General features: G+C 39.1%; 2 protein-coding genes across 4 annotated transcripts in view; both read left to right on the top strand.

The window, feature by feature from the left end:
* The window catches only part of CREBRF (CREB3 regulatory factor), a 54,234-nt gene extending 40,209 nt beyond the window's left edge, over positions 1-14,025 (top strand). For all 3 annotated transcript variants that reach the window (XM_080803314.1, XM_080803316.1, XM_080803315.1), the window contains exon 9: positions 8,356-14,025. In XM_080803314.1, the coding sequence (XP_080659440.1) occupies positions 8,356-8,471 (116 nt within the window). In that variant the 3' untranslated portion in view covers positions 8,472-14,025. The remainder of the gene's footprint in view (positions 1-8,355) is intronic.
* Positions 14,026-18,409: 4,384 nt separating this feature from the next.
* BNIP1 (BCL2 interacting protein 1) lies at positions 18,410-25,970 on the top strand (the record flags this gene model as incomplete). Its single annotated transcript, XM_080804365.1, has 6 exons — positions 18,410-18,616; positions 20,395-20,487; positions 21,940-22,031; positions 24,683-24,784; positions 25,585-25,703; positions 25,891-25,970. The coding sequence occupies exons 1-6, from the start codon at positions 18,533-18,535 to the stop codon at positions 25,968-25,970; spliced, it is 570 nt and encodes a 189-aa protein (XP_080660491.1). The 5' UTR covers positions 18,410-18,532.
* Positions 25,971-27,156: the final 1,186 nt, after the last annotated feature.

Below are 27,156 nucleotides of genomic sequence, written 5' to 3'. Positions count from 1 at the left end.
GATGGAGTAGAGTGAGCAATAGTAGTTTATTTCTGTTAACAGAGAAATACCTCTCACAGCTACCAAGATGATTGAATTTTCTTTAATAAAAAATAAATACACATTGAATGCTTCCATGCACTTACTAGTAAGTTTCTCATGTCTTTGCAGTTACTACTTTTAGCATTGTGTTCATACTGCATGTGAAATATTCTGGTGTTTTTGAAGGGCAATTTGGAATCATTAATAAAATTAGCAATGCATAAAGATTCTGACAAAACAGTTTAATGAATTGACAGCATTCATGTTTGAAGGCCAAAGGAGAAGATTTAAAGGAGAGATCAAGAGCCTGGAAAGGATTGCTTAAGTGTTAGGAAAGGATAAACGGCTGAAATTTATGGGTATTTACTAAGGTCCAATACCTGTCTGTCAAGGTTGGTTAGTTATCGACTTTCACAGCTCTGTGAAGGAGGTATTATTATTATTATGATTTTACAAATGAGGAATTAGAAACATGGGAAGGTATTAAAGTAACTTGACCTAAGTTATACTATCAATAAATGGCCAAACCAGGCATAGAAGTAAGTTCTTTGAGTTCCAGTGCTCACACTGCCCCCACATGCCATCACTTAGGCCTGTCATCTAACACCCATCTGTGTAATATTTGACCTGAGTAGTTCACATGTCGCCTGCTAATCACTTCATCCAGTAGGCTTACTTGAGAATTCCTTTTTCTTGATATTCTTTGTAACATTTGACACTTTTGAGCATTTATCTTCATTATTGAAACATTTTCTTTATTGTAAGGTACCTTAGATCTGCATGCCTTGTTTCCTGTCTTTTTACCAAAAAAGGCTAGGTTTCTCTGTGGTTCCAGCAATAGCCAATTGGTCTAAAAATTAAAATCGTGTTTTAAAAAAATAAAAGCTTGTTTATTGTAGTGGTTAAAATCAGAGTATTTGAAATCAGTTTGAGATTTAACTCTTGGCCCTGCCACTTACTGCATTAGGACCCTAGGGAAATGACTTGACTTCCCTCAACCTCATTTTCTTCATCTGTAAAATATGAACAATGGGTGGATTAAATGGGAAGAGTGCATATAAACACTTAGCACCCTGCTAATAAGCACATAAATTCTCAATACTCAGTATTAGTTGTTACCATATTACATCTTCACCACTTAGATTTTTTTAAGAGTTTTGTTTCCACCTTGTTCCTGTAATCCATCACTCATACTTTAGAAAATTGAAGATTTTGTTCATGACAGAGCCAGTTAAAATTAATCAAATGCTTAAGTAGTATGTTCACAACATAGTATTAACTTGATGATTATTTGTGATATAATTGACTAACAAAATACAATTTTTCTATTTCAGTATTCCAAATGGTGTGGCATTTCAGTGATTATTTCTTTTACATATATATATATATTTTTTTTAAGATTTTATTTATTTATTTGACAGATCACAAGTAGGCAGAGAGGTGGGGCAGGGGTGGGGGGAAACAGACTCCCCGCTGAGCAGACAGCCTGATGCGGGGCTCGATCCCAGGATCCTGAGATCATGACCTGGGCCAAAGGCAGAGGCTTAACCCACTGAGCCACCCAGGCACCCCTCAGTGATTATTTCTTATCAGTAGTTAATTCTCTTTTGCTAAGCTTTGGGAAATGACTTTATATATATAGTGACTAGGTAAGTTCATAGAATACTAAAATGAATTGAATATGCAATTATATTTACAGAATGACTTTTTCAAAAGTTGTAAATACATACCAAAATAGAGTACATACAAAATGAAACAAAACTAAGGACAGTATATTTATACAAAAAATTAACAATATGAAACATCAGAAGTCTATTTTGAACAAAACTATCTTTATATGGAGAATAATCTTAGGCAAAGAGTAGTTCCTAAATATCAATACTTTCCTAAACAACCAGTTACTTTTTACCTCTACTTAGATTATTAATTCAGTACCAAATAGGAAGTCCTGGTGAATTTGCTTCATTTTTTCTTCAAATGAATTGAGGCTGTTTTAATATTTTATGTATTCTTTCGGTGCATTTCTGTCTTTCATGTTCTTTAAAATTATTTTCAGTTCCTTTATTAGGTAGAGGGAGGAACTTAACTGTACAAGTAAAGATTATTTTTATGGGGCACCTGGGTGGCTCAGTGGGTTAAGCTTCTGCTTTCGGCTCAGGTAATGATCTCAGGGTCCTGGGATCGAGCCCTGCATCGGGCTCTCTGCTCAGCAGGGAGCCTGCTTCCCCCTCTCTCTCTGCCTGCCTCTCTGCCTACTTATGATCTCTCTCTGTCAAATAAATAAATAATCTTTTTTAAAAAGATTATTTTTATTTTTTTGTTTTTAAATGTAAAGACCTTGTATGTTGTTAAGTTTGTATATTCTCCTTACATCCAAAAAGTCAGTTTTACCAGATTCAAAATCCTTGACTTATATTTTCTTTCCTTATTCTAAATGATTTTCTGTTTTTCTTTTGGCATAAAATGTTGCTATTAAAAAGTTAATAATTCCCCCCCCAAAAAAAAACCTAATAGTCGCCTTACTTTTTTCCCTTACAACTCATTTGCTATTTTTGCCAATGTCAATAGGATTTTTTCTTTTTCTTTCATTCCCAGTAATTTTAGAAAGCTTTGTCTTGGGGTTGTTCATTTTAGTTGATGTTCTCATGTGTACACTGTGCTCTTTTAATAGGTAGTTCAGATCTTTTTAGTATTTGATCTGTTTCCTTGCTGGGTTTTGATTTTTTTTAAGCTATGCGTGGATCCCACTGCAGGGCTTGAACTCACAACCCTGAGATCAAAACCTGAGCTGAGATCAAGAGTTGGGTGCTTAACTGAGTGACCCACCCAGGCACCCCCCTTGCTTTGTTTTTGTTGTTGTTACTGTTGTTCAGGGACTTACTATTTGTGGGTTGGATCTTCTTTGCCTATCTTTAGTATTTTCTGAGGTAAGTTCACTTTTGGTCAATATTTTTATCTCTTAATTTCTTTAAAGTTCTTTCTCCTTTGTACCCCTCTTTCTCTTAAAAGCATTATTGTTGTATTTATTTGCTGCTCTTATGTTTCTTTGGTTTTGTCTTTTTTAAATTATTTAAATTCAGTTTAACATGTACTGTATTATTAGTCTCAGGCATAGAATTTAGAGACACAACTGATGCATCAGGTGTCCTCCTTAATGCCCATCACCCACTTAGCCCATCCCCCCACCTGCCTCCCCTCCAGCAACCCTCACTTTGTTTCCTAGAGTTCAGGGTCTCTTATGCTTTGCCTCCCCATCTTCATCTTATTTTATTTTTCCTTCCCTTCCCCTATGTTCATCTGTTTTGTTTCTTAAATTCCACGTATGAGTTGAAATCAAATGGTATTTGTCTTTCTTTGACATTTTGCTTAGCATAATACTCTCTACTTCCATCCACATCGTTACATATGGCAAGAGTTCATTCTTTTTGATGGCTAAGTAATATTCCATTGTGTGTGTGTGTGTGTGTGTGTGTGTGTGTGTGTGTGTCCCCATGCTACATCTTCTTTACCTATTCATTCATTCTTTTAGTTCATTTTGAAATTCATTGAGTTCTCTCTGAAATAATAGTGGGTTGTAACCATTTGGGATAATAGTGGGATATGGGTGTTTATAGTCATATCTTTTAGGCACACTTTCATTGTAGGAGTCTTCTCTTTTATCTTACAATAACTTGTTTTTAAAGATTTTTTTTTTATCCATTTGAAAGAGAACATGAGCAGGGGGTAGGAGCAGAGGGAGAGACTTCCTGCTGAGCAGGGAACCCAATACGGGCTCAGTCCCAGGACCCTAAGATCATGACCTGAGCCAAAGGCAGATACTTAACTGACTGAGCCACCCAGGCTCCCCACTTAAAATAACTTTTTATGGGATTTTTTATCTTAATACATGTAAAACTGTTTTTTCTAAAGCTTGAAAAGAAAGTTTAGTTCATGACTGCTTTCCTAACTTCAGATTTTTGAGTCCTCTGTTTTCAGTTAATACAAAACTGTGTTTTGTATTCATTTATGAGATGGTCATTCAATCCAGCCTAAGAAAGGGACACAGGAGAAGAGTGGGAATAAAGTTTACCATAGAGAAACAAAGTGACCACATGCCACAGGGAGCCAAATGGAGGGAGCAGTAAGGGAAAGGGTTTAACAAAGCAGATAGGAAGGAGACAGAGAGAGCAAGTGGAAGAAAAACAAAGGAACTTTCCCTGTGGGCAAGTGCCTTTTGGAATTAGCAGTGTGAGGGGATTTCGCTGGTACATGTGTATGTCCCTAGCCCACAGTCAGCTGGGGGCAAGAGGAGGAACCTGTGGCAGGGCAGGTGCACATGGCAGTTTGCTTTCTGAAGTTTCTTGTTCTGTGCTCCTTTCCCATTTTATCCTGGGCCATCTCTTTCTTTCATATTTGTTGTTCCTGTCTTGCCTAATTTTGATTCTTACCAGTCCTGCCTCCTATACTGCAAGGGAGTCCTGGTTGGTCAGTTTTTAGTTCACAGAGCTAGACTGCTCTAGCCCCTCAACATCTTACTGTTGGCGTCTTACACTCCCCTTGTACTCACTGTTCATTTGGACCAATCTCTCACAGTTTCAGCTGTTTTCTCATGTTGGTCTCCTGTGGGTTCCAGGGAGTAACCTGTTGGCTATGTTTGACTTCTTTTGTTCTCAGGTACATTAATCCCTTTGACTCATCCTACACCAATATTGGTAATGTTAATGCCATACAGGTCTTGTAGCTTTTGGAAGTTTGTGTCCACCGTTTTGAATTTTGGGGTTTGTGGAGGTATGTTGTCACTCGATAATGTTTTCCATGGGTTTATGGTTTCTGTTTAATCTCTCTTTTTAAAATTTATTTGATAGAGATCACAGGTAGGCAGAGAGGTAGGCAGAGAGAGGGAAGCAGGCTCCCCGCTGAGCAGACAGCCTGATGCGGGCTCCATCCCAGGACCCTGAGATCATGACCTGAGCGGAAGGTAGAGGCTTAACCCACTGAGCCACCCAGGCACGCCTTAATCTCTGTTTTTAGATGGGGCATTGGGGAGATTAAAAAATCTGTGCTGCCATACAGCAGTCTTTCCAGAATTTCCCTCTGGAGCACTTTACATAAATTGGAGTTTCTTTTTCTTAAAAATTTGGTAGAACACTTTTTGAAAATACCTGGTCCAGTGTGTTTTTATGATTAACTCTTTGAAAACTTTCTGTGTCCTCTATGATAATTTGTATGTCAGATTACAAGCTCTTCTGAAGTCTCTTTGATTAGTTTATATATTCTTAGAAAATTATCTGCTTCCTCCATGACCTCAAATTTATTAAAATTGTTTTTGTTTTTTAATAGCCTCTGTATCGGTGGCTAGTGCTTCATTTTCACTTCCTACTTTATGTCTACTGTGTTTGTCTTCACTTCTTGAATTGGTTAATTATAGGTCATTCTACTTTTCCCTCCAAAGAACCCGCTCTTGAATTCATCAGTTCTTCTAATTTCTTCAGTTAGATGCTTCATTCACTTCTTTTTTATTCTTTGTTGTTCATTGATAATAATAAAAACCTTGGAAATTTCTCCTTTAGAGCTGCCTTAGCTATTTGTCATAAATTCTGATATGTCATACTTGTTTTCTAAATAATTTGGAATTTTAAGTTTGATTTATTCTGTGGCCCAAGAATTGATTGACAGAGATTTAAAATTTTCCAGATGGTAGACATTATCATTTTCTAGTTTTGTTTATTAACTTCTTTTTTTGTGATTCAGATTTTTTTAGCTACCTAACATGGTTACATTTATTTACATTTGTTATGTTTATTACAACCTAATTAACCATTCTGTGGACATTTGAAAAGTATATATATATTCTGTTTTATGTTAAGACTCCATTATATGTTGATTAGGTAATCTTAGGTCTTTTTTTCCTTTTAATTTTTATAGAAGGTGTCCATTTACTCTATGTAAAACTGAGAAAGGTCTATGCTAATGTGTTTCAGTTTTTTCTCATATTTTCTGTGGTTTTATTTGAATGATGGAGTGCTTGAATAGGATTCCTTACTGCTGGGTCTTCATTATGGATTAGAATCTCTGTCATCATGAAGCATACTTCTTTGGTCTTGTTTATAACTTTTTCTCTGAATTCAGTTCTGTCTGATACTGCAATCACGAATCCAGATTTCTTATTATTTTTATTTCCTTAGTATACCTTTGCCTACCCTTTAATTTTCAGTTTTTCTGAATCACTTTATACTAGATACATCTCTTTTAAAAACATTCAAGTTGGGGCGCCTGGGTGGCTCAGTGGGTTAAAGCCTCTGCCTTCAGCTCAGGTCATGATCCCAGGGTCCTGGGATCGAGCCCCGCATGGGGCTCTCTGCTCAGCAGGGAGCCCGCTTCCTCCTCTCTCTCTGCCTGCCTCTCTGCCTGCTTGTGATCTCTGTCTGTCAAATAAATAAAATCATAAAAAAAAAATTAGAACGACTGAAAGGTCCAGTGCTAACATACATAATCTTGGGTGGTTTCTTTAATGGAAAACTATGAAATCATTCCAAATGTTAGAGAAGAACATTCAATGCCTGGAGAAATGTTTATAAGTCATTAAGTGAAATGTTTCAGAACACTAGACAGAATAAGTCCCTATTTGTTAAAAAAAAAAAAAGTATTAAAACATTCAAGTTAAAATTTAATTTTGATAAGTATAGCATAAAATTCACTTCTGGATTTTTATACATAGCATAAAGTTGGATTTTATTTGTTAGACTGGGAGTTTTTCTTCAATAGGTGAGTATAGGTCATTTTTTATTTATTGGTACATGTTTGATTTTCGTTTTGTCATCAAAAGATGTTAGGTTTTGTTCATATGGCTTTTTCCTTTTTCTGTCATTCACTGTATGATCCATTATTATAGTTGCAGTTTTTATGTGGTCTCTGATCATTTCTAAGCTCTTCATTTTTGACCTGTGAGTTGAATTTTTAACTAAAACATAACATGCATATTTACTATTTTTCCCTTAACTTTTCATTTAAGACTTCAATCCTATAAGAAAAGTAGAAATGGTATATGAACATCTGCTTATCATTCAGCTAGATTCACCAGTTGTTAATATTTTGCCACATTTGTTTTATTTTTGTCTGTATCTACATGTTTTTATTCCTAAGTATTTGAAGGTAACTTCTAAACAAATTCGTCATCCCTAACTAGTTCAGCATGTGTTTTCTCAAGAACAAGGACATTTTCTTACTTGGGCACAATACCAGTATCACACCCAAGTACTTCAACACTATTATAATATCTGTATGGAGTCCATATTTAAACTTCCCCAGTTGTCTCAATAATGTCCTTTATAGCCTTTTTGTTTGTTTGTTAAGGATCATGCATTGGATTTATTTATATCTTTTTGCCCTTTTTAATCTAGATCAGTCTACAAGCCCTTTTTTTTTTTTCCCATGAAAAATTCAGGTAGTTGGTCTTGTAAAATGTCCCAACATCTGGGGTTGTTGTCTGTTTCCTCCTGACTAGATGCAGTTAAATTTTCTTGGCAAGAATCATCATAGGTGATTATCATTTTCATTCCATCACTCAGGAAGTACATACTATCAAGTTTGTCCCATTATTGGTCATGCTGCATTTAATCACATGGCTCAGGGAGCATCAGTACTTTGCTTCTTACAGTATCTTTTGACTTCTTCCTATGAGCAATGACGAGACATTTTTTGTTTCCATCTCATTTTAATCATTTATGTTCTCATTACCTTTAAAACATGCTTATACCTCTGTTATTTGACTTACTGACCTGAAACATCTTTTGACCTCAGCTGTAGAAGATAAGGAAGATGAAAAATTCAAATTACACCATTTCCCACCTTTTCCCCCCTCTTCTCTTCCACCTTTATTCATTCGCTTTTCTTTAAAATGAAGAAAAGGAAACCTAGAAAACATACATCAAGTCAGTGTTTTCAGTTGTGTGGTAAAGCCTACCCATGGGATGCACTGAGGCTGGAGCAGTCGGAAGAGACTGGCTTACAGAACAGGGCAAATGTGGTCAGTTGGGGAATGACGCTTGTTGACAGCTCTGGGGTTTGGGTTTGGACTATTGTTTGGACTGTTGCTGCTTGTCATCTACCATGCTTTAAAATGTTGATTAACCATTCTTCATTCCTGGCTTGACCTTTCTAACCTAAAAATTGCAAGCTCTAATCTGGTGAGTAGAATTAATTCATGAGTCGCAGTAGCGAGCCACTGAGTACTTGGCTGGAACCAGTATCAAGCTGGGCACCACCCCTGACCCTCAGATCTGCCTACTTCTCACCTTCCTTTTATGCCCTCTCCATTTCTGTGCCTAAGTGTTTGCCGCCTTTCTTTTTTCTCAGGTCTCCCAGTTGCTGGGCAAACCTCCGAATTTGTTAACCAAGTGTTAGAGAAGACTGCAGAAGGCAATCCCACTGGAGGCCTTGTAGGACTAAGGATACCAACATCAAAAGTGTAATCAGCCTCATTGGACCACTGGTCAGAAATGTCTGTGTTTGTCATGTTATTCATTGTAAATTTTCATTCTGTTTTGCATGTCAGTTTAGCATTATGTAAACATTTATGATTAGGTTACATTGTTTTAAGAACTAAGTAGCATAAGTGAAGCATGATCCAAAATACTTGATTATTGCATTTTCAGAGCATAAACCATGGTTAAAACTCCTACTGTCATCAGAATCGAAACAAACATTTAAGTAAATGTTTAGATACAGATTGCAAAAATCTGTTAAAGTAAAACTTTTGGGAGGAGTGAAGACATTAGTAAAAGCCAAATATTGTGGCAGGTTTATGCTCTGAACCACACAAAAAAATTGAGGAAGCATTTTTTTAAACAGTCAGTTTAGATTGTTTTTAGAATTATTCCTTTTGTTCTAATTTTCCACAAACATTAATCTCACTTGTACATGGCACAACCCAGCACTCACGCCCATGTGCCATATTAGAAGTTCATTTTCTGAGCTCAATATGGTATATATAAATATATATAAATATATATATAATGTCTGTGCAAGTAAGAAAAAAAGCATATTCTTTGTGCCTTGTATTTTGGGGAAACTATAAAACTGGTAATATTTTGTATGATGAAAACCCTAATGAGGAAACACAAGATATATAGATGGAAAAATTATGGGGTTTAAATGTTTTTTTTGTTCCAACTCTTTTTCAAATTTTTTGAATGTATATAGGACTATGTTGAAATGTAGATATATGCCACAGAGTCTGTGTATTGTATAAAAAACAAAACAAAAAACAAACAAAAAAAAGATGGCTCTAGAAAACTCATATTTCGGTACTTGACCGGAAGAAGACAAATACTTGCACATTATTGCGATTGTTTTATTTTTTGTACCAAAGACAAATGCAACTGATATGGCAAACTGCCAGTCTAAGTAAAGTTTTGCACAGCTTACATGATACTGTATGAATGTATGAAAAAAAGGAGAAAAAAAAAGAAAAATGAAAAGGTCAGGGTTAGGGATCTTACTGAACTGTGAATTTTATTTCTGTTTGGGTCCAATTATCTACAGAAGGAGCATCCACACACACAAATATTATTTTGCTGTTCCTCTAGTTCGCTTCCATAGTAGATAAGTTGGTGGCCATTTAGATGTCTGTAAGTCTTTTTATTTCTGCACTTAATTGTAGGAAATTTTAATATATTTCATTTTAGTAAGCTATTGGTAAAATAGTTTTTGACCTTGAAAATTAAAAAAGTTTATTTAGCTTATTGTAGTATACTTCCACCAAACAACCAAAATATAGATTATTTTTATTGTATTATGTATATATATATATGTAAAGAAAGAAAAAAGCTAAAAATATCTAATTCTTTAGTTGCCACTTTTCCAATTGATGTATTATTGTGCATGTAATATTTTCAAAGATCAACACAAGCTTAAAACAAAAACAAAACGATTTATAGATTTTTATATTTTTGTACAGGTATTTTCAAACTAGCTTCTTCAAACTTACATGTGACTTATTCTTCTTCTATAGTTTCTAGAACTGAGAAATATTAACACATTTAGTTTTTAGGTGCTCTTTTTTGCTCACATAAAACAGCTTCATTAGTCAGTGTTTTAACTGTGTTAAAGCTTTACCTCTGATGAGAAATTTCTTGTGTCAAGGCAGCATTATAAACCTTCCCCACAGATCTTCCCATTCTGTCTCTCTTACTGTTTGATCCTCAAATCTTGTGTTTTGAACTCTGAAAACTGGTGGCTTAAAAACTATACTTTAAAAAAGATCCTATCTAGCCAGAAAAAAATACCAAAAATTTCAGACCTAGCTGCTGGGAAATTACCTGTTTCTCCAACTGTTTCTCCATTACCCCCTGGAGAATTTATTTCTTAATTATATTTTGTCTTTATAGTGTGTTTCCTTTTCTTCTACTTTATCCCTTCTCCCCCCACTCCCCTACTTGTAAGCTGTAGCATATGAAGCTATAGCTTATAAAGTTTGATTCTAAAACACAGTAACAACTGAACAATGTTGCTTATATGCTTCTTTGACATCATGAAAAGGAAACTTCTAGAAGGATTGTCTTAACACTTTAGCTGAACTGTGATGCACAAGATTTTCCTGTGTGCTTGGTGGAAATGTACCTGGTTAGTGCATTCATGCTGAACAGATGATAAGCTCAGAGCTAATGGTTTAAAAGAATGTAAGCTCATTGTTTAAAGTTTTTCCTTTTTAGATGGGAGAAGACAAAGCACAGGCTTATAAATTGGAAGTATATGAAGTTTTGACAGAGTGTGTTTAGTAAATTGAAACATGTTCCAGAATGTGGCAGTTTTGCAATCAGGTGAAAATCACTTCATGATAGAGATTCAGCTGATAAGGTTTATAAAATTGCCCCTTTCTAGCTGCTCTGTTAGGAATTCTGGTTTTTGATACTTTTTTCCTGTCTGCAAACCAGAATTTGATTTTTTGGTCTTGCATTTCAAAAAAAAAAAAAAAAGACTTTGAATCTGTTTAGTAGATTCCATATCCTTGCATTTCAGTGTTTTATATGTACTACTTAAGTTAAATAGTTAAAAGCTTTTAAATAGTTGAGCTTTTTAATGTTGACACTTTATTTTGTACCTATTTATATATGTATGTATATCTTAGAAAAGCACTTTGTTAAAAAAAATTGCATTTTATATGATTCCTGCCATTTGCTGCTAAATCTGGGCTGGTCAGAATGCTGCAGCGATACTTGATCTAAATAAAAACCTGGCAGTAAAATGTAGAGTGAAAGTTAAATCCTCTTGCTGTTTTAACTTTATCATAAAGATGACATAGGCAAGCTGTGCAGCTTTACATTTTAACCAGGGGACTCTGTGGCATTTAAAACCGTCTAGAAATGGTTGTACTTTAATGCCAGTAATAATCTGCTTCCTCTATTGTCATTAAAATATATACGTTTAGTGTATCACACAAACAAATCTTATAAGGGTAACGTAAAAACCCCAACAATTGTACATGTTCTGTTTTTGAAAATTGTGGCATGTATTTTTGGGTGAAGATCATTAGAGAAGAGCTCTCTAAAGGTTTTCTGTGTTCATACATGGTATACAGATAGCTCATAATGAAGTCCAGAATCTTACTTTAAGTGAAGGCATTGTGAATTCACCTCAAATAAACCCATTGTTCCAAAAGCAATTATAAACTTTGACTCTAGTACTACTATGATTGAAAAAAAAATACAAAAAATGTTCTTCCTCATTTCAGATACACTGGATTCTTTATAGAGTTTGTCTCCATATGAAAGCATGCTGTCCAGTTGTTCTTGTTAAGATCTTGTCTGAGTTTTGAATTGGGTGCCACACTTTTTCAGTCAATATGATTGCTTGTTCTACTGTACCATGTATGATTCTTGTCCTTTCCTATATCCTTCATGACAGATTATGATGTGGCTTTATATTGTGCCTTACTTGTACATTTAAACTTAACGTCTTCATTCCCTTCCACTTCCTATACCGTTCACTTTGACCTTTTTGGTAAGAGAATCAGAGCAATTATAAAAACATCATGAAGGATTTCAGATGGGTATGGTTTCCAATTCCCTCTCTTTATAGTTATTTTATATTTGTATGAAAGACCAGTTTTGAATGGTCTTTAAACCAGAGAGGGAAAGACTAGCAGTCATTTCACTGCATCCCTTGTTTCTGACTTTCATGAATTTGTCCGACATCTTCTTTCTGATGCTTGACTTGATTTGCTTCTTAGCAATAGTCTGCATTTAAAGAAAGGTGTGTTCAGTCCATCAGCTTGAAATTGACTATTTCATCTTTCCAGAATTTTTTAGGAGAAGAATACCCGTTTTGTTTGTTTTATAAAACAGATGACAAGTCTCTTTAAAAGAAACAGAAGTACAGTACTTTTGAAATACAATGCTGTTAGTTTGGATTTCTTTTTTTATATATAATATTCATACAATTATCTGATGTTTGCCTTCGTTAATAAAGCTGTTAGTTTATTCACCAAAATGTCAAGAATGGATGTGCTTTTCTTTATTCCATACATTTAAAAATATTTTAGCTGCTAAGATTTAGTTAACTTTCTAAGAAACAAATTCAAGTTGCCTTCAGCAGGAATTAACAAAAGCTTATGTTCCCTTTCTTTATATAGTCTTCCTACAATTCTGTTCAAGTATTTTCTAATTAATTATGTAAGAGAATGTTAGCATCTCTCCAAATCTTGAAACTTGAATTTTGAGAATGCATTGAATTATGCTTTCAGTGTTAAAGTAAAAGGTTTCAATTATCCTTCTAGTGAAGTCTATTGTGGAATACCATTTCCCATGGAACTGAGGCCATTTCCACAACTTTGCACAGAACTGCAGTCTTGTTCTTCCCTTGGATCATGACAAGTCTCACACAGTGCCGTAATACTTGTGGATTCTTTTGTAATCTTTGTAATCTTAATAAGGGCATTATGAGAAGATGACTCCATGTTTTTTTAATATTTCAAACACATTGGGATGTAACAATGAATGTCAACTGTAGGAATGGTTGTTTCGTTTTAAGGAATAAGTATGTTGGGGAAAGATGATGAAAATGTACTACTGACAGTTTTACACTTCCATAGGCAAGTGGGATTATGTGTTGAAGCATAATCCTCGTGCTTAGTAAACTGACCGAAAATTGTAGAAATTACACCTAGGAACTGAATTATGCCAAATTGCCATTTTTCTTTAGAAAAGAGAGGTTAGGGTGTAGTAGTGAGGGAGTAGAACCTTAAAACTACTTCCAAATAATATTCTGGAATTGAAGACTTGGTGACTAGTGAAGAACATCGGAGTTGGGTATTTCAGTGTGCCAAGTGTGGGTGAACTAGATTTGCCTCTTTCATAACAATGTAAACACAATGGTGTAGTTAATTAAATTCTGGGCGGATGGGAGCGGGACTGATTACTGTGTCTTGCCCTTCGCCCTGTGTTTTTTTCGGAACCAAATAACAGAAATGTGTATGTGTGTACTGTATCTGCCTTTCCACCACATTTTTATGACACTGTATTCCACTGCCTGCTTTTTTTTTTTTTCACCTTCTTTTCCTAGGATTTGTCCTATAACTTAGCATTTGTGATTAACAATGATACTAGGGCTGACCGCACATAAGAAGTCACAAGAGAAGAGCGGAAGGGCAAGAATTCAGAGCATTTGTTCATACAATGTGGCAACCTCTTTTGCATAGTGGCGTAGGATCCTGTTTGTAATGCTATCATAAATATTCTGTAGTTTTGTTTCCCCATTCCCCCAACTGGAGCTATGAAACTTTTTATTGGATTCAGTCTTGTCTTTTGTCTAGAAAGAATTTTATCTTGTTGACGCATGAGCTGTTTAAAAATTATTCTATTAAATGTTGGTTAATAGTTGTGCAGTTTTTCTTTTCAGAAGAAAAGGCAATTCAAATGTTGCCTTTGTTTTCTGTCACCTTCCAACCCCTCAGCACTTCTAGTCAGATACAGATTCATCAGTGTATGCAACATCCTTTGTAATTTAAAATAAAAAAAGATGAAAAGGTTTTTGAATTGTTTGCCTCATGTTTTCGCCCTTTCTCTGTTGCTTTTCTGTCGCTTACCAAGGTAACCATCTGCTTTTCTGCAAGATAATCCACTGCAAAGAAATTCCAGACTAAAGAGAGCCATGAGGTGTGGCTTGTGGTGCCCCTCTCCTGGTGTAGGGCATAAAGAACTAACATTCTGGATACTTTGGGCTGATTTTTCAGTACTCTAGAGAAATGTAGCTATTATGGAGAATTACTTACTGATGAAAACATTTGCATTCTTCATAGTTTGGAGCACAGTTTAGTTTACACGTATTTTTTCCTCTTTGATTCTTTGGGTAAGCAAGGGAGATAAACTGTTTTGAGTCTCTCCTCATTTGTATGTGTTTAATAATTCATAGTAAGTCTCTGAGATAGGCTGGGCATATACACAGTCTTTTTTTTTTTTTTCTTCAAGATTTTATTTATTTATTCGAGAGAGAGAGCACAAGCAGGGGAAGGGGCAGAGGGAGAAGCAGTCTCCCCCGCTGAGCAGGGAGCCTGGGATCATGGGATCATGACCTGAGCCGAAGGCAGACGGTTAACCAACTGAGCCACCCAGGTGTCTCCGTATACATAAAGTCTTATGTCAGGGGACCTGAGTGAACACCACTGGACAGTGTGTTCCTTCAAACGCTAAACGTTTTTTTAGCATATACTCTGCCAAGACTTGTGCTAGGCACTGGACTATAAGGAGATTAGAGAGATATCCAGGAGTTCCGAGTTTGCTGAGGGGAGAAAGCATGTGAATAAGACAAGAGCTGTTACATGTGCAGAGGGTTCTGGGTACATTATTGCCAAGATACTTGCAAGGACACAGGAACCACATCCGGTAGGGTATACTAGAGAAGAATTGACAGGCTTGTGTGCATGACATCCCAGGATTCTTGAAGTTCTTTTTGCTTCACTCAGGTGACATTGGGGCTGTCAGAAAGCAAAGTGGAGATAACCTCTCATGGACTTGACCTCCGTCAAGACCACTCCTCACAGGAGTCTCTGTTATGGTCTGGGAACTTCTAAGGGAGCTGAGTGAGCTGGGTCAGTATAGTTCTTAGGAAACAACATTTTGTGGGTAGCACCCAGTTCAATGGGTCATTCACTTGCCCCTCCTTTCAGAACCAGAAGAGCCCTTAGCCAGAAAGACATAAAGTTGGGAAATGTTTTAATATCCCAGCTGAAGGTTTATAATAAGAAAGGGGTGTTAGGAAGTCTAGAAGGCTAGGGTGGCTGGCATTCATGAAACCCCCTAGGTGCTTTCCTGTCAGGTAACTCAGCTCTCAACGGTGCATTGAGGTGGGTGGTCATGTCCATTTTACAAAAGAGAATAGACTCAGATAAGGGGACTCACCTCAGACCCAGCTTATATGATAGCCCCAATTCAAACTCCAGTCTTCTGCACTCAGAGACAATTCATACTCCTAAGGACCAGGCCAGGTCACAGGTAATGTTTGCATGGATATCTGTTTATGAAGGAGATAATAGGCTTAGAATCTGAAACAGAACTAAAGCCAAAAACTAGCAGATGTAGTAACCAAAAGCTCATCTCAGGATCTAAGGGTAAAGGTGATAGAAGCAAAATAGCATTCGCAATAAGTCAGTGAGAGTGTGGGTCACCACATTGTATGTCTATCCCTCAAAGATGGCCTCTAGCTTAAGGGCTTAGAATTGGGCCTCTTTGTTAGAAGGGAGCATGTTGGAGGGTGGAGAAAAAGGGAGCTATGTTTTTTTCCTTAACTACTGCAGAAAAATTGCATGGAAACTGTCAGCTACATAGGAATTTCCAGCAAGAAGCCAGATGTGAAAGGGTCCCAAGGTCCTGTGTCCTAAATAGGGAGCTTCCATCTGAGGATCCAAAACTTTTGAGTGACTTGAAAAACGTCAGTTTCTTGAAAAGATTTTAGTCTTAAAACATCACCAGAAATGAACTTAAAATGTACAGGGTCTAGATAAAGAAAACTTTAACATGAAGGACACAGGAGAAGACATGAACAAATGGAAAAAAAGACCCAAGTTCTTGAACCGGGGCAGCCAACAACATGAAGCTGTCAGTCTTCAAAATTATATTAAAAATTTAATGCTATCTCAAAACATAGAAATGGGATTTAAAAAAAAAAACCCACAAAGTTCATAGGGGAAAAAATAATTGGGAGATGTTGGGAGGAGAAAAAGATTGGGCATTTAAACCAAACACATGAAAACACATTAAAGTATAAATTAAACTGTCATTTTGGCCCATAAATAGGCCAACAGAACAGAATGGAAGGTTTAGAAATAGATTCAAATGTAAGAATTTTTTATGGTAGATGTAGCATGCAGAACCAGTGAGAAAAAGATGGATTCCTCAGAAAATGGGGTTGGAACAACTAGGAAACTCTGGAAAAGAAAAGTTGGCTCTGTATCTCGTACAGTAAGCCAGTATGTATCTCAAAATGTATAAATGAACAAATAACAGAAGGAAATGTGGGCAATTCCTTTAAAACCCGTGGGGTGGGGACAGGGAGGCCTTTCTAACTTGGATCCCAAATCCAGGAGTCATAAATGAAGATCGATAAATTCTATGTGAAATAAAAATTTAAAAAGCGTCTTTAAGGCCAAAACCATCATAAGGCAAGTTGAAACTCTATGCAAAAAGCTAAGGGCTAATCCTCCTACCATATAAAGAGCTTCTGGAAACTGGTATGAAAAAGAACAACCACACAGTAGAGAAGTGTGCAAAGTAAATACAAAGAGCGCTCGATCTCATTCATGATAAAAGAAATGCAAATTAAAAAATCTTAGTATTTGTTAACACAGCACGTTGGCGGGAAAGCAGGCATTTGTACCGCACTGCTGTGGGAGTATAAATGGATATAAACTGTCTGAAGAGCAATTTGGTAGTATGTATCCAAATTTTAAAATGCACATATCTTTCGACTAGCACTTTCTGCACTGGGCAAGTCATTCTCTCTATGCTGTTTCTTCACGTGTAAAATGTGGATAATTCTACCTCATAGGTTTGTCATGAGAGTTCAGTTCGATGACACACATTAAGAACCTAGCACAAAGTGCCTGGCACATAGGCAGCGTTCCAAAAATGTCAGTAATGTCATAGCAGCTAATGCCCATTGAGTTCTTAAACACATGCCACACTGCTGCACTATGCTTGGCGCTCTTCATGTACCACCTTATTTAATCCTTCAAACAACCCTGTGATTACCACCAGTTAGCGTCGGGAGGATTCTGAGGCACAGAGATGTGAAGGGGGTCATCCAGCAGGAGTCAAGCAGGGTTGACTCCCAAGCCAGCAATACGGTGCCTGTTAGGTGCGGTGGGATGATGAACACCTTAAGGGGCCGTGTGGAGCAATGGAGAAACAGATGGGCAAGATACACAGCTCCATGTGTACAACACTACCCAAGGGGCCATATTTGGTTTTTGAGGGAAGACATGGCTTTCAGCGAAGGCTCTGCCATGTTCATGTTAGGTAACCATGGGGCAGGGGTGTTCAGTTTTGGTTTCGCTGTGATCTACTCTTAGTCCATCTACTGAGCTGTAAAACTGGGGCATTGCCTATTTCAGCTGTGGCTGTAGGATTAAGAGAAATACACAGCTAGGCATTCAGATCTTCATAATTTATGCTTGCTAATGTGAACAAAAGTACACGGGGTAGGAACGAGAAGGGGGGAAGCCTTCTAAGAAAAGGTAACATCACATTCCAAAGCTACAGATCCAAAAAGAGCTTGAGGAATCCTGGAGAGGGATGGGCTGAGGTAGCTCACAGCCTTGAAGACCAGCTAAGAAACTTGGACTATTTAATAATAAAAATGAAACAAAAGAGCCACCATTTGTTGAGGGTCTGCTCTTAATTATTTCCATCAAAACTACTCCAGCGAGGTAGATTTAATAAATCCACCTGTACACAAAAGGAAACTGCCAGGAGCCATAGAAGAGGTATAGGCGGGGAGGTGGCTTGATCAGTTGCGATTTTAGAACCCTTGGACAGAGTGTTGAACTGGCAGGGGTGCTCTAAGAGACCTGCCTTGAATTCCATACATTAGAAGTAGTAATACCATTTTTCATTCGCTCCACAATTTATATTCATTGTACAACATATGAAAAATACAAGAAAATTTAAAATATAAAAAATTGTTAACTCCTCCTTCCAGAGACATCCCAATTGATACTTTCCTTCCAGTCTTTTTTTTCCCCCATTATGCAAAAAATATGGAGTCATTAGAATGGCTCTTAGATAGAAGATGGGGAAAAGCCACTGTTAAAACGCCCTTGATACTCCCTATCTTCTTCTCCGTTTTCTTAGGAGGAAAGAGGCCAAGCTGAATCCATCCCGAGTTTTCAGGAAAAATCCCCAGGACTTACCGCCTGGACCCTCGCTCGCCTCAGGCCGGTCTCTAGAGGGCGCTGCCGAAAGACCACACGCGGAAGGAACGCGACGCGAAACGCGCATAAATTTGGGCACCGCCGCTGCCCGTCGCTGGCGTCCTCAACATGGCGGCCCCGCAAGATGTCCACGTCCGTATCTGTAACCAAGAGATTGTCAAATTCGACCTGGAGGTGAAGGCGCTTATCCAGGTACTAATCCCGGGACCCTTGCCGGGCTCCAGCGTCCTAAACCCAGGCTCCAGTGGCCTCCTGTGAACTCGGTGGTCTCCCTCCCGAGCTTTAACCACTTGGTCAAGTCTCTGAGGTCTTTGGTACCGCCCCATGGCCGGCTACTTCGTAGTGGTGCCCCTTTGGTCCCGTCTCCTTGACCGTTGGCCCTGATCCTCCCTTCACTTGCTGTTGTCTTGCCCTGTCTGGACAGTCCTATGTTCCCCGGCCCCTGACCAGGCTTCCCCTTTGTGGCCCCCATTGGCCGCCCCCTCACACACTTATCTACGGGGACCACCGCACAACATACCTGCCTCCCTGGTAGGCCCGCCTTCTGACACCAACTTCCCCACCATTTGGTGGCGTTCTGGGAGCCCATTAGCCCCACCCCCTCCTGGCCAGCTGGTCAAGGTGTGGTGTACCTTGGCACCAAAGGCTGCCTGACACAGGAGGCACCCGATGAAATGAACTTTGTAAATGAGGAAATCGGGTAAAATGCGAAGGCCTGAATCAGAAGGCAGGTGGTGGCAAGACTGCGAGCGGACGGGGAAAGTCAGCCTAGAGAAGGGACTTAGGGAGTATCTACAACTTTGTTGAACAGATGCGGTACTTGAGATGCTTTGCCTTAAGCCATTTAAGGGTAGAAGGCCGCAGAGCAATAACCAGTTGGCATAGGCAAGAGTTAGGAATGTAGAAATGGTTCCTTGAATTTAGCAGAAAGAAACCGGGAGTTTTAAACCTTGATTTTAGGCGTCATTTCCCTTTCCAACAAATGTTACTAAACATGAGATGTAGACTTAGTTTGCAACTAGCTGTGGCAAAAAGTGAAGGACAGTAGGACTCTCCATGGAAACCAGATGCAGAATAAACCTTATGGTGGTGCAAGGGTGTGTGATTTAACGAATAAGCCAGAGAATAAGTGAGGAAACTTGATGCAAACTTTTAAACGTCTTCAACTTCACTTCTCCATACACATTGCAGAACTTCTGGGATGAGTCTAGAAAAATAAATTTAGGATTCATACAAATAAAATTGCCTTTTCACATAATCTAAGTTGCTTTAGTCCCCTTCTGTACTCTCTAATAAGACTCATCTTATTAGATGTCTGTGTGGTGGGCAATGTGATGAGGAAACTGAGGCAGAGAGAACTCAAGTGACTTTTTGTTACACATCCAAAAAGTTGCTATGGCCAGAATTTGAATCCACATACTCTGGGTCTAAGGCCTGCTCTAAAACCTGACGCCAGTAATTTTGAATGTCCAGAAACAAATTCTAAATCTACCCTTGAACATGTCTGTAAACAGTATGATTTATAATAGATGGTTTGTAAAATCAGGTTGAAGTTAACCTTGTCCTATGATGCCATGAATTGAGCATCCTGATTTTCAAGTTGGAAAGATCTAAAGTTTAAGTATCACCTTCGGATGTCCATTCTTGTTGGACATACAAGCTGCTGTAGGCCTTTTTATACTGACCGGGCGGCGTTTTGTTAAACTTTAGGAACTAATAAGTCAAGACAGTTGTGTTTCTTTTTATGTTCTTATATTACCTGCTCAAAATTAATTTAAAGAGATATGAGAGAAATGTAAATGATAATGTTTTTGCTTGTGTTGCAGAGGTAAGCCACAAATATCAGGATGAATTATAGTCAGTAGGCCAGCCTTAGTTGTGGTCTAAGCCAACTCTCACTGTACAGATGTTATTGTTTCATTTTATTGCCTCGAGAAAGGCCCGCCTCACCTCTTCAGTGTCTCTCCTAGGATATTCGAGATTGTTCAGGACCATTAAGTGCACTTACTGAACTGAATACTAAAGTAAAAGAGAAGTTTCAGCAATTGCGGCACAGAATACAGGTGAGTATCTGCAGAGCTGAGAAGTGGAGAGATTGGGGAACAATGAGGAAGCTTCCATCCTGGCAGTAACCCCCGCTTGAGAGCTGTCCAGGTTCTTTTGTAAACGTTTTGACAGTGCGAGTAACTGTACTACCGTGTTCTCCAGGTAAAAGTAAGGAACTTTTGAATGCATCGTCAGTGTCTCCTGGGGTTTTTTAATCCTGTGCTTTGCCTAGCCTCTTCCTTCCTGTTTCTAAGGTGTGCAATCACTTCATATGCACATACAGCACTCCTGAATCCAACTAAGGTATATGTGCTATCTCAAAAACCACTGGAGTGAGAAGTACCCATTTGCATAGCCTATTTCTGCTGCTGTGCCCTAGTGAGAATAAGATGGGTGCATGGATTTGCCCATCCCTAAGTGGGCCTTGGGGCACCTGGTCTCACTGCTTGTGGTGCTGGGATTTAAAGACTTGTGATTTTACTGTGACGTGGCCCCAGATGCTCCTAACAACTTCCGTTGTTCAACAGAGCACAGTCTTTCAAAGCTGGAAGAAAAACTGGCCATTCAGAAATAGTAGGTCCGGTGCGTTGCCTTCTTAAGGGATTTGCAAGGCAATTGTGAAAATAAGCAGTTTCTTTCATAAGAGTTTACTTAAGAATTTTAGCAATATCACTGAACCTCGCTGATCTTTTTGCCTCCACTCTGGCACCGATTGAATCATTTAATTTTTTATTTTTGAAAGGCTGTTATTTTCACATGTTTTATATATATGAATGTATGTGTGTAAATATGGGCACACAGTGAACCTTCAAATTGTTTGCTACTCATCGATAATGAAATAGCTACAGGGTTTGAGAGTGAGCATTTAGACATGTAGCAGTTTGGTATTTCCATGTTATCTCCAAATGGGACCAGGGGGCTCCTATTTACTAACTTTTTATTCCCTTTTCATCCCAGGTGTGCCCTAGATTATAGGAGTGAATCTCTCATTCCAGGGCAGCTATGCATAGCTCACGGGTTGAGCGCTCTGGCTCTTAGTTCCCTTCTCTCCCTGGGGCCCTGAGGATTATCCTTACTTTCTTGCAAGTCAGCTATATACTTACAAAGATGTTTGTTCTCTGTTACCTGGCAGTCCTAAGTGTTCTCTCTTTATTATTTTTTTAAGATTTTATTTATTTGTTTGATAGACACACAGCGAGAGGGAATACAAGCAGTGGGAGTGGGAGAGGGAGAAACAGGCTTCCTGCCAAGCAGGAAGCCCGATGTGGGGCTCAATCCCAGGACTCTGGGATCATGACCTGAGCCAAAGGCAGACACTTAACACCTGAGCCACCCAGGCACCCCTCTAAGTGTTCTCTTTTAGAAGGATTTTCAAGTGCTATTGTGTAACCGCCTAGAAAGAGAAGTGCTCTTTGGTTTTTATATTGGCTTTTAAAATTATTTTAATATAGACCTCTTTTCCCCAAAAGGAGCTTGAGCAGTCAGCTAAAGAGCAAGACAAAGAGTCAGAGAAACAAGTTCTGCTCCAGGAAGTGGAGAATCACAAAAAGCAGATGCTCAGGTAGGTGGGGCCTGTGCTGGGTCGCTGGCTCCCTGGGAGGCTTGTACAAGGATTTGCCTAACAAACCTGGCTTAATGATTTAATTGTATCATTTATACACAGACTGAGTGTCTTCTCTAGATCAGTAGTTCTCAAAGCAGGGGCCAGCAGTGGTTGTTGGTAGCATATTTACCATTATACTATATTTTATTTTTTTAAGACAAAACCAAAAAGTGGTTGTTTTTGTGGTACAGGGTCTTTTTTTAATTAATAATTTTTATTTACTTATAATGTATTATTTGCCCCAGGGGTACAGGTCTGTGAATACAGGCCTACACAATTCATAGCACTCACCACAGGGTCTTTTTTCTTTAAGGGTAATTGCTACCAGAGAAAGTCCTACTTAAAATGGACCAAAATTTAGAAAGTTTTAAATGGAACTTTATCTTAAAAAATAAAACACCCAAAAATATAAAATATTATGCTATATTAAATGGTGGTTATCGTTGTAGCTGTCTGCTAACCTTTGTATAATTGAGTATATGCTATTTCTGGGTATTGAGTTGGGGGACTTTCTAACAAAATTGTCTGATGGCATGAAACAGTACCTGTCCCTTCACATTTGACTTTTGTATCATAATCATAAGCCTTGTGGCAAAAATATTTGAGGGCTCCATCAGCTTTCCCAATCCTCTGGTAGCCAGGTCGTTCTCTTTTGAAGCCCCTGCTAATCATCCTCCTCCTGGGTGTTCCCTTCAAACTTGTTAATTGCTCTAACTCTGCCAGACCTGTATTTGTCTCTGGTTTTGCTTCTGATTTGAATAATTCTCCAGCAGCATCCTTGCTGAGCAACAGCTGTGTTTATAACACCCAGCAACGGGAGGAGACTGACAAAGATGTGGGCATGGTAGAGGCTAGTATAAATAGGAAGGGATGTGTGAGTGGCGACCAGTGTTAAAATGCTTGGCTCAGTTGTGCCGTGATGGTGTTTGCTTCCGTTGGCCACCAAGGATACTCAGATTATAAACACTAAGTCAGGAGGACCCATTGTATAAAGTATAGTAAGTTACACCAGATAAGATGGGCTTAGCATGGGTTTAAAGTTGAGAATGGCCACTCACAATGTGGCGTTACAGGGGAGAGAGAGAGAAAGCAGTAAATGAATACTTCGGCAGTTGTGTGTGAAAACTGGTTGTGCTTGCCTGGGTTATCATGCTTATCACACTGTTCAGCAAATGTTTGTTTGCTTGTCTTTTTCCCCAATAAATTGAGCCCCCTTGAGGGCAGCCACTGTGGTTTACTCATGTCTGTGTCACAAGGCCCAGCAGAACCCCCTTGCTAACAGTTCAAAAATGTAATCGATTCTTTTTAAATATCAGGTGTAGAATGGCATAGCAGTGCTGTTCTGGTGGCAGAGAGCTCATTTTAATGTTTTAAGCACAGAGGTGCTCTTAGAAAAACACCCTGCCAGTTCACGGGCCCCGTGTTTGACTTTGTAAGTATCTCAGGGCTTAGCACAGTTGATGTGAATCAGCTCCCAAAGAGCTCTAGTTCTTAAGTTTGATTCTCCGAGGGGTGCAGTTAACATTTTTATAGTCCATCCACAAAGGCTGCACTGCTAACCCCAGGGAGCTGTTCACCAAATTTGAGTTGTCTCTCATAAGGGAGGTCGGGTAAAGAAATAATAAATCCCATGAAACTGGGCTCTGCCTAATACCTGGTGTTTATCTTATTCATGATTGTTCTGGGTGTCTAAAGACAAATCTTAAAAAAAATACTGAGCAAGACCAAAGTGCTGAATCACTGTATTGCACACTTGAAACTAATATTACACTGCATGTTATCTAATTGGAATTTAAATAATTTAGGAGCGCCTGGTTGGCTCAGTCAGTTGAGCGCCCAACACCTGATTTTGGCTCAGGTCATGATCTCAGGGCACTGGGACCAAGCCCTGTGTCAGGCTTTGTGCTGAGCATGGAGCCTGCTTGAGATTTTCTCTCTCTCCCTCTGCCTCTCCCCCTGCTCTCGCCCTCACACGTGCTCTTTCTCTCTCTCAAAGAAGAAAAAAAAAGAAAAAAATTAAAACTTTGAAAAGGAAAGAAATATTGAGGAAAACTACTTTTCTATGATTTTCCTACTTCTCATAATACCTATTGATTGGCTAATGGGCCAGGAACTGTTGTTCTGGGTAGGTACTGGTGATCCAGGGATGAGTAAGACATGGTTGTTCTTCATGGTTCTTTCATTTCTTCAAGAAGTGGAACCAACCAGTGCACAAGGCAGAGAGCAGTAAAATGTTATAATAATAACTTGACAGAGCAGGGCCTTGTACCCCCAAGGCGAGTTTGAAGTCTGAAACCACTGCAGGCTGTCAGCACAGAAGTGCCATGGCCAGACTGTTCCCTCTTGCTGCCCTGGAAGGAAAGGGACAGCTATAGACAGTAGGGCAGTAGGAGAACATCCCAGAGATGGCCTCCAGGGTCCAGACCAGAGATGTTGTTGCCTGAGCTTTAGCAGTTGCTGGGGCCACCAGGAGGTGGAAGTGGCAGGAGGTATGGACTCTGTGGTGTCCACTCCTGGGTGGCCTTCCCCCTCACTCCCTTGCCAGAAGGAAGAACTGCTGTGACTTGATCTGACTGACAGAAACTCATGCAAGACCCTTCTGATTTCAGCAATCAGACCTCATGGAGGAAGGCTAATCTCACTTGCAAAATTGCTATCGACAATCTAGAGAAAGCACAACTTCTCCAGGGAGGAGACCTCTTAAGGCAAAGGTATCTGTCTTTTTGTCTTTCTGGGCCCTGATGAAATAACAGATAGCAACTGGCAAGGTGCAAAACCTGCATAGGAAACCCCTTCTTGTTTTCAGTGTAAAACTGGCACTTTATTATATAGGTAATTTTTTTTAAGTATAAAAGAAATACATGCTTACTTGTAATTAATTGGTAAAATAAAGAAAAATGTTAATGACAAACTGAAAACATACAGTCACTGTGTTGCACGCATTTTGATATATTGCCTCCTCCCACCATTTTTTTTTTTTTACGAAGTCAGAATCATACCGTATAGAAAACATAGGGCCCTGCTCTTCTTCACATAGTATAGTAGCACAAAGATTTGCTTGTTATTTTAGAAACTCTGTAAACAAAGTTTAAGAGTACATAGTATTCCCCTGTATTAGCTAATCCTGTTTGTGTCTGCTTACATTTCTGGTTTGTCAGTATTGTAAATAATATACAAGGCCACATCTTAGGACATAAGGCTTTGTCCACATTTTGGATTTTTCCATTGGAGAGTTTCCCAGGGATGAGATTATTGGGCCAAAGGCATAAATGTTTCTAAGGCTCCTAATACGTATTGCCAAATTGCTTTACAGAAGGTAGCACCAGATTGCATTCCTACTAGTAGTCTTCAGGAATGTGGTATCAGCATACCCTTGCAGGTGTTGACTGTGATCATTGATATTTAAATATGTTATTTTGATAGATTAAAAAAAAATGGGATCTCATTTGAAGATGGGTTTTCTTGCAGCCAGGGTTTTGTTGACATGCCTCCTCCCACTCTGGACTTATAGGAAAACCACCAAAGAGAGCCTGGCCCAGACGTCCAGTGCCATCACGGAGAGCCTCATGGGGATCAGCAGGATGATGTCCCAGCAGGTCCAGCAGAGCGAGGAAGCCATGCAGACGCTAGGTAAAGCGAGACCTGGAGTTAGAAGCTTCTCCCAAAGCCCTTGCTCTGACACCTGCCACCAGGCTCTTCCACCTTTGCCCCCTCTCCACACCCTCATCTCCGAGCTTACTGACTTGTGTGGCTTCTCACTTCTTCGACAGTGTGGTGTTACCCAGAGTGGGGTGTGTTGCTCTTACTTCTCTTTTAGGTTTTGTAGTTGTCCTGGAAGATCTGCACAGCCCCATCAAAATGTTTCCCCAGCAGAAGCACTCCCAGGGCCTCATGTGAAAAGCAGAATTCCCAGGCCTTCTGGAGAGTGGGTGCCAGCAGGGTTGGGGGAGGAGCCTGGTAGTCTGTTTTTTTCTCTGGAGTTCTGTGGACCATGTGACCAGGCAGGTTGGGGAATCATTGCTTGAGGAGATGTTTAGTGTATTGGCTGCTGGTTGGTCTGCTAGCGCCTCAGCATATGATATACTGTCCGGTGTTATATTTACTGTGAGCACCTTTTAAAAGATTCAGTGAGAGGCCACAAAAGAAGCCACTTGAGCACCTGGTTCTCTCCAGCAGCCTTCCCATGGTGTCTCCCTTATAGTGTAGAAGAGAATTGGCCCTCTTCAGGGTCCTCTGTATAGGAAAACAGGAGAGAGTTTACTGTTTGAGACAGTTTTGGAAGATTTCATGAAGAGACAAAAGCAGAGAGCACAGTACGCAGTTGTCAGCTCCTGGCCAGTTTCGTTTCAGCCCCACCCTTCTTGGGCCGCCATCTGGATTATTTCGAAGCAAATCACAGACATCATCTATAAATATCTCAACATGTCTCTCTAAAAGATAAGAGACTCTCGAAACAAAAAACAAACCAAACCACAATACCGTTATCACCCTTAAAAGGTATCTATAATTTTGAGCCACTTTTTTTTTCAGTGCACTGCTCAAACAGGAGGAAGGAAAAGCAAAGCAAGCAACTGGTCCCTAGGGTCAGTCCCTGTGTTTGAAACTTACCTGGGCATTTAGGCTCAGAACCAGCTGATCACCTCTGCTACATGTGTGCTGGGGGCGGGGCTCACACCTTGGAAGAGGCCTGGAGAATGCAAAATAGGAGGCCACCTGGCCTTTAAGTGGAGGGTTTTTCTGCTTTGATGCAGGTGACAGGACCACCTCCACCCCCACCTGCGCGCGCACACACACACACACACACAGACAGACACAGTTTATACACACATCAGAAACAGATGAGATAGTTAAGTGGTGACAAGGATGCACAGATGCTGAATGGCTTCTGGGGCGCTGAGGGCTGTTCTTAGGACCCATTTTGTAGGAGGGAAAACTTGAAGAAAGAAGAATGCATTCTTAATCCTTTCCTTACAGCTCACAAATTCAGCTTGATTTAAGAGCCTAATAGGACTACAGTTTTGTTTTGTTTTTTTAAACATATAAGGGATATAGTGTCTGGAATTTGCTGGAATTGGGTGGAGTA

Source organism: Martes martes, assembly GCF_963455335.1.
Source record: "Martes martes genome assembly, chromosome: 5".
Classification (NCBI taxonomy): Eukaryota; Metazoa; Chordata; class Mammalia; order Carnivora; family Mustelidae; genus Martes; species Martes martes.
The sequence above is the reverse complement of the archived record's forward strand: the minus strand, read 5'-3'. Positions and strand labels throughout refer to the sequence as shown.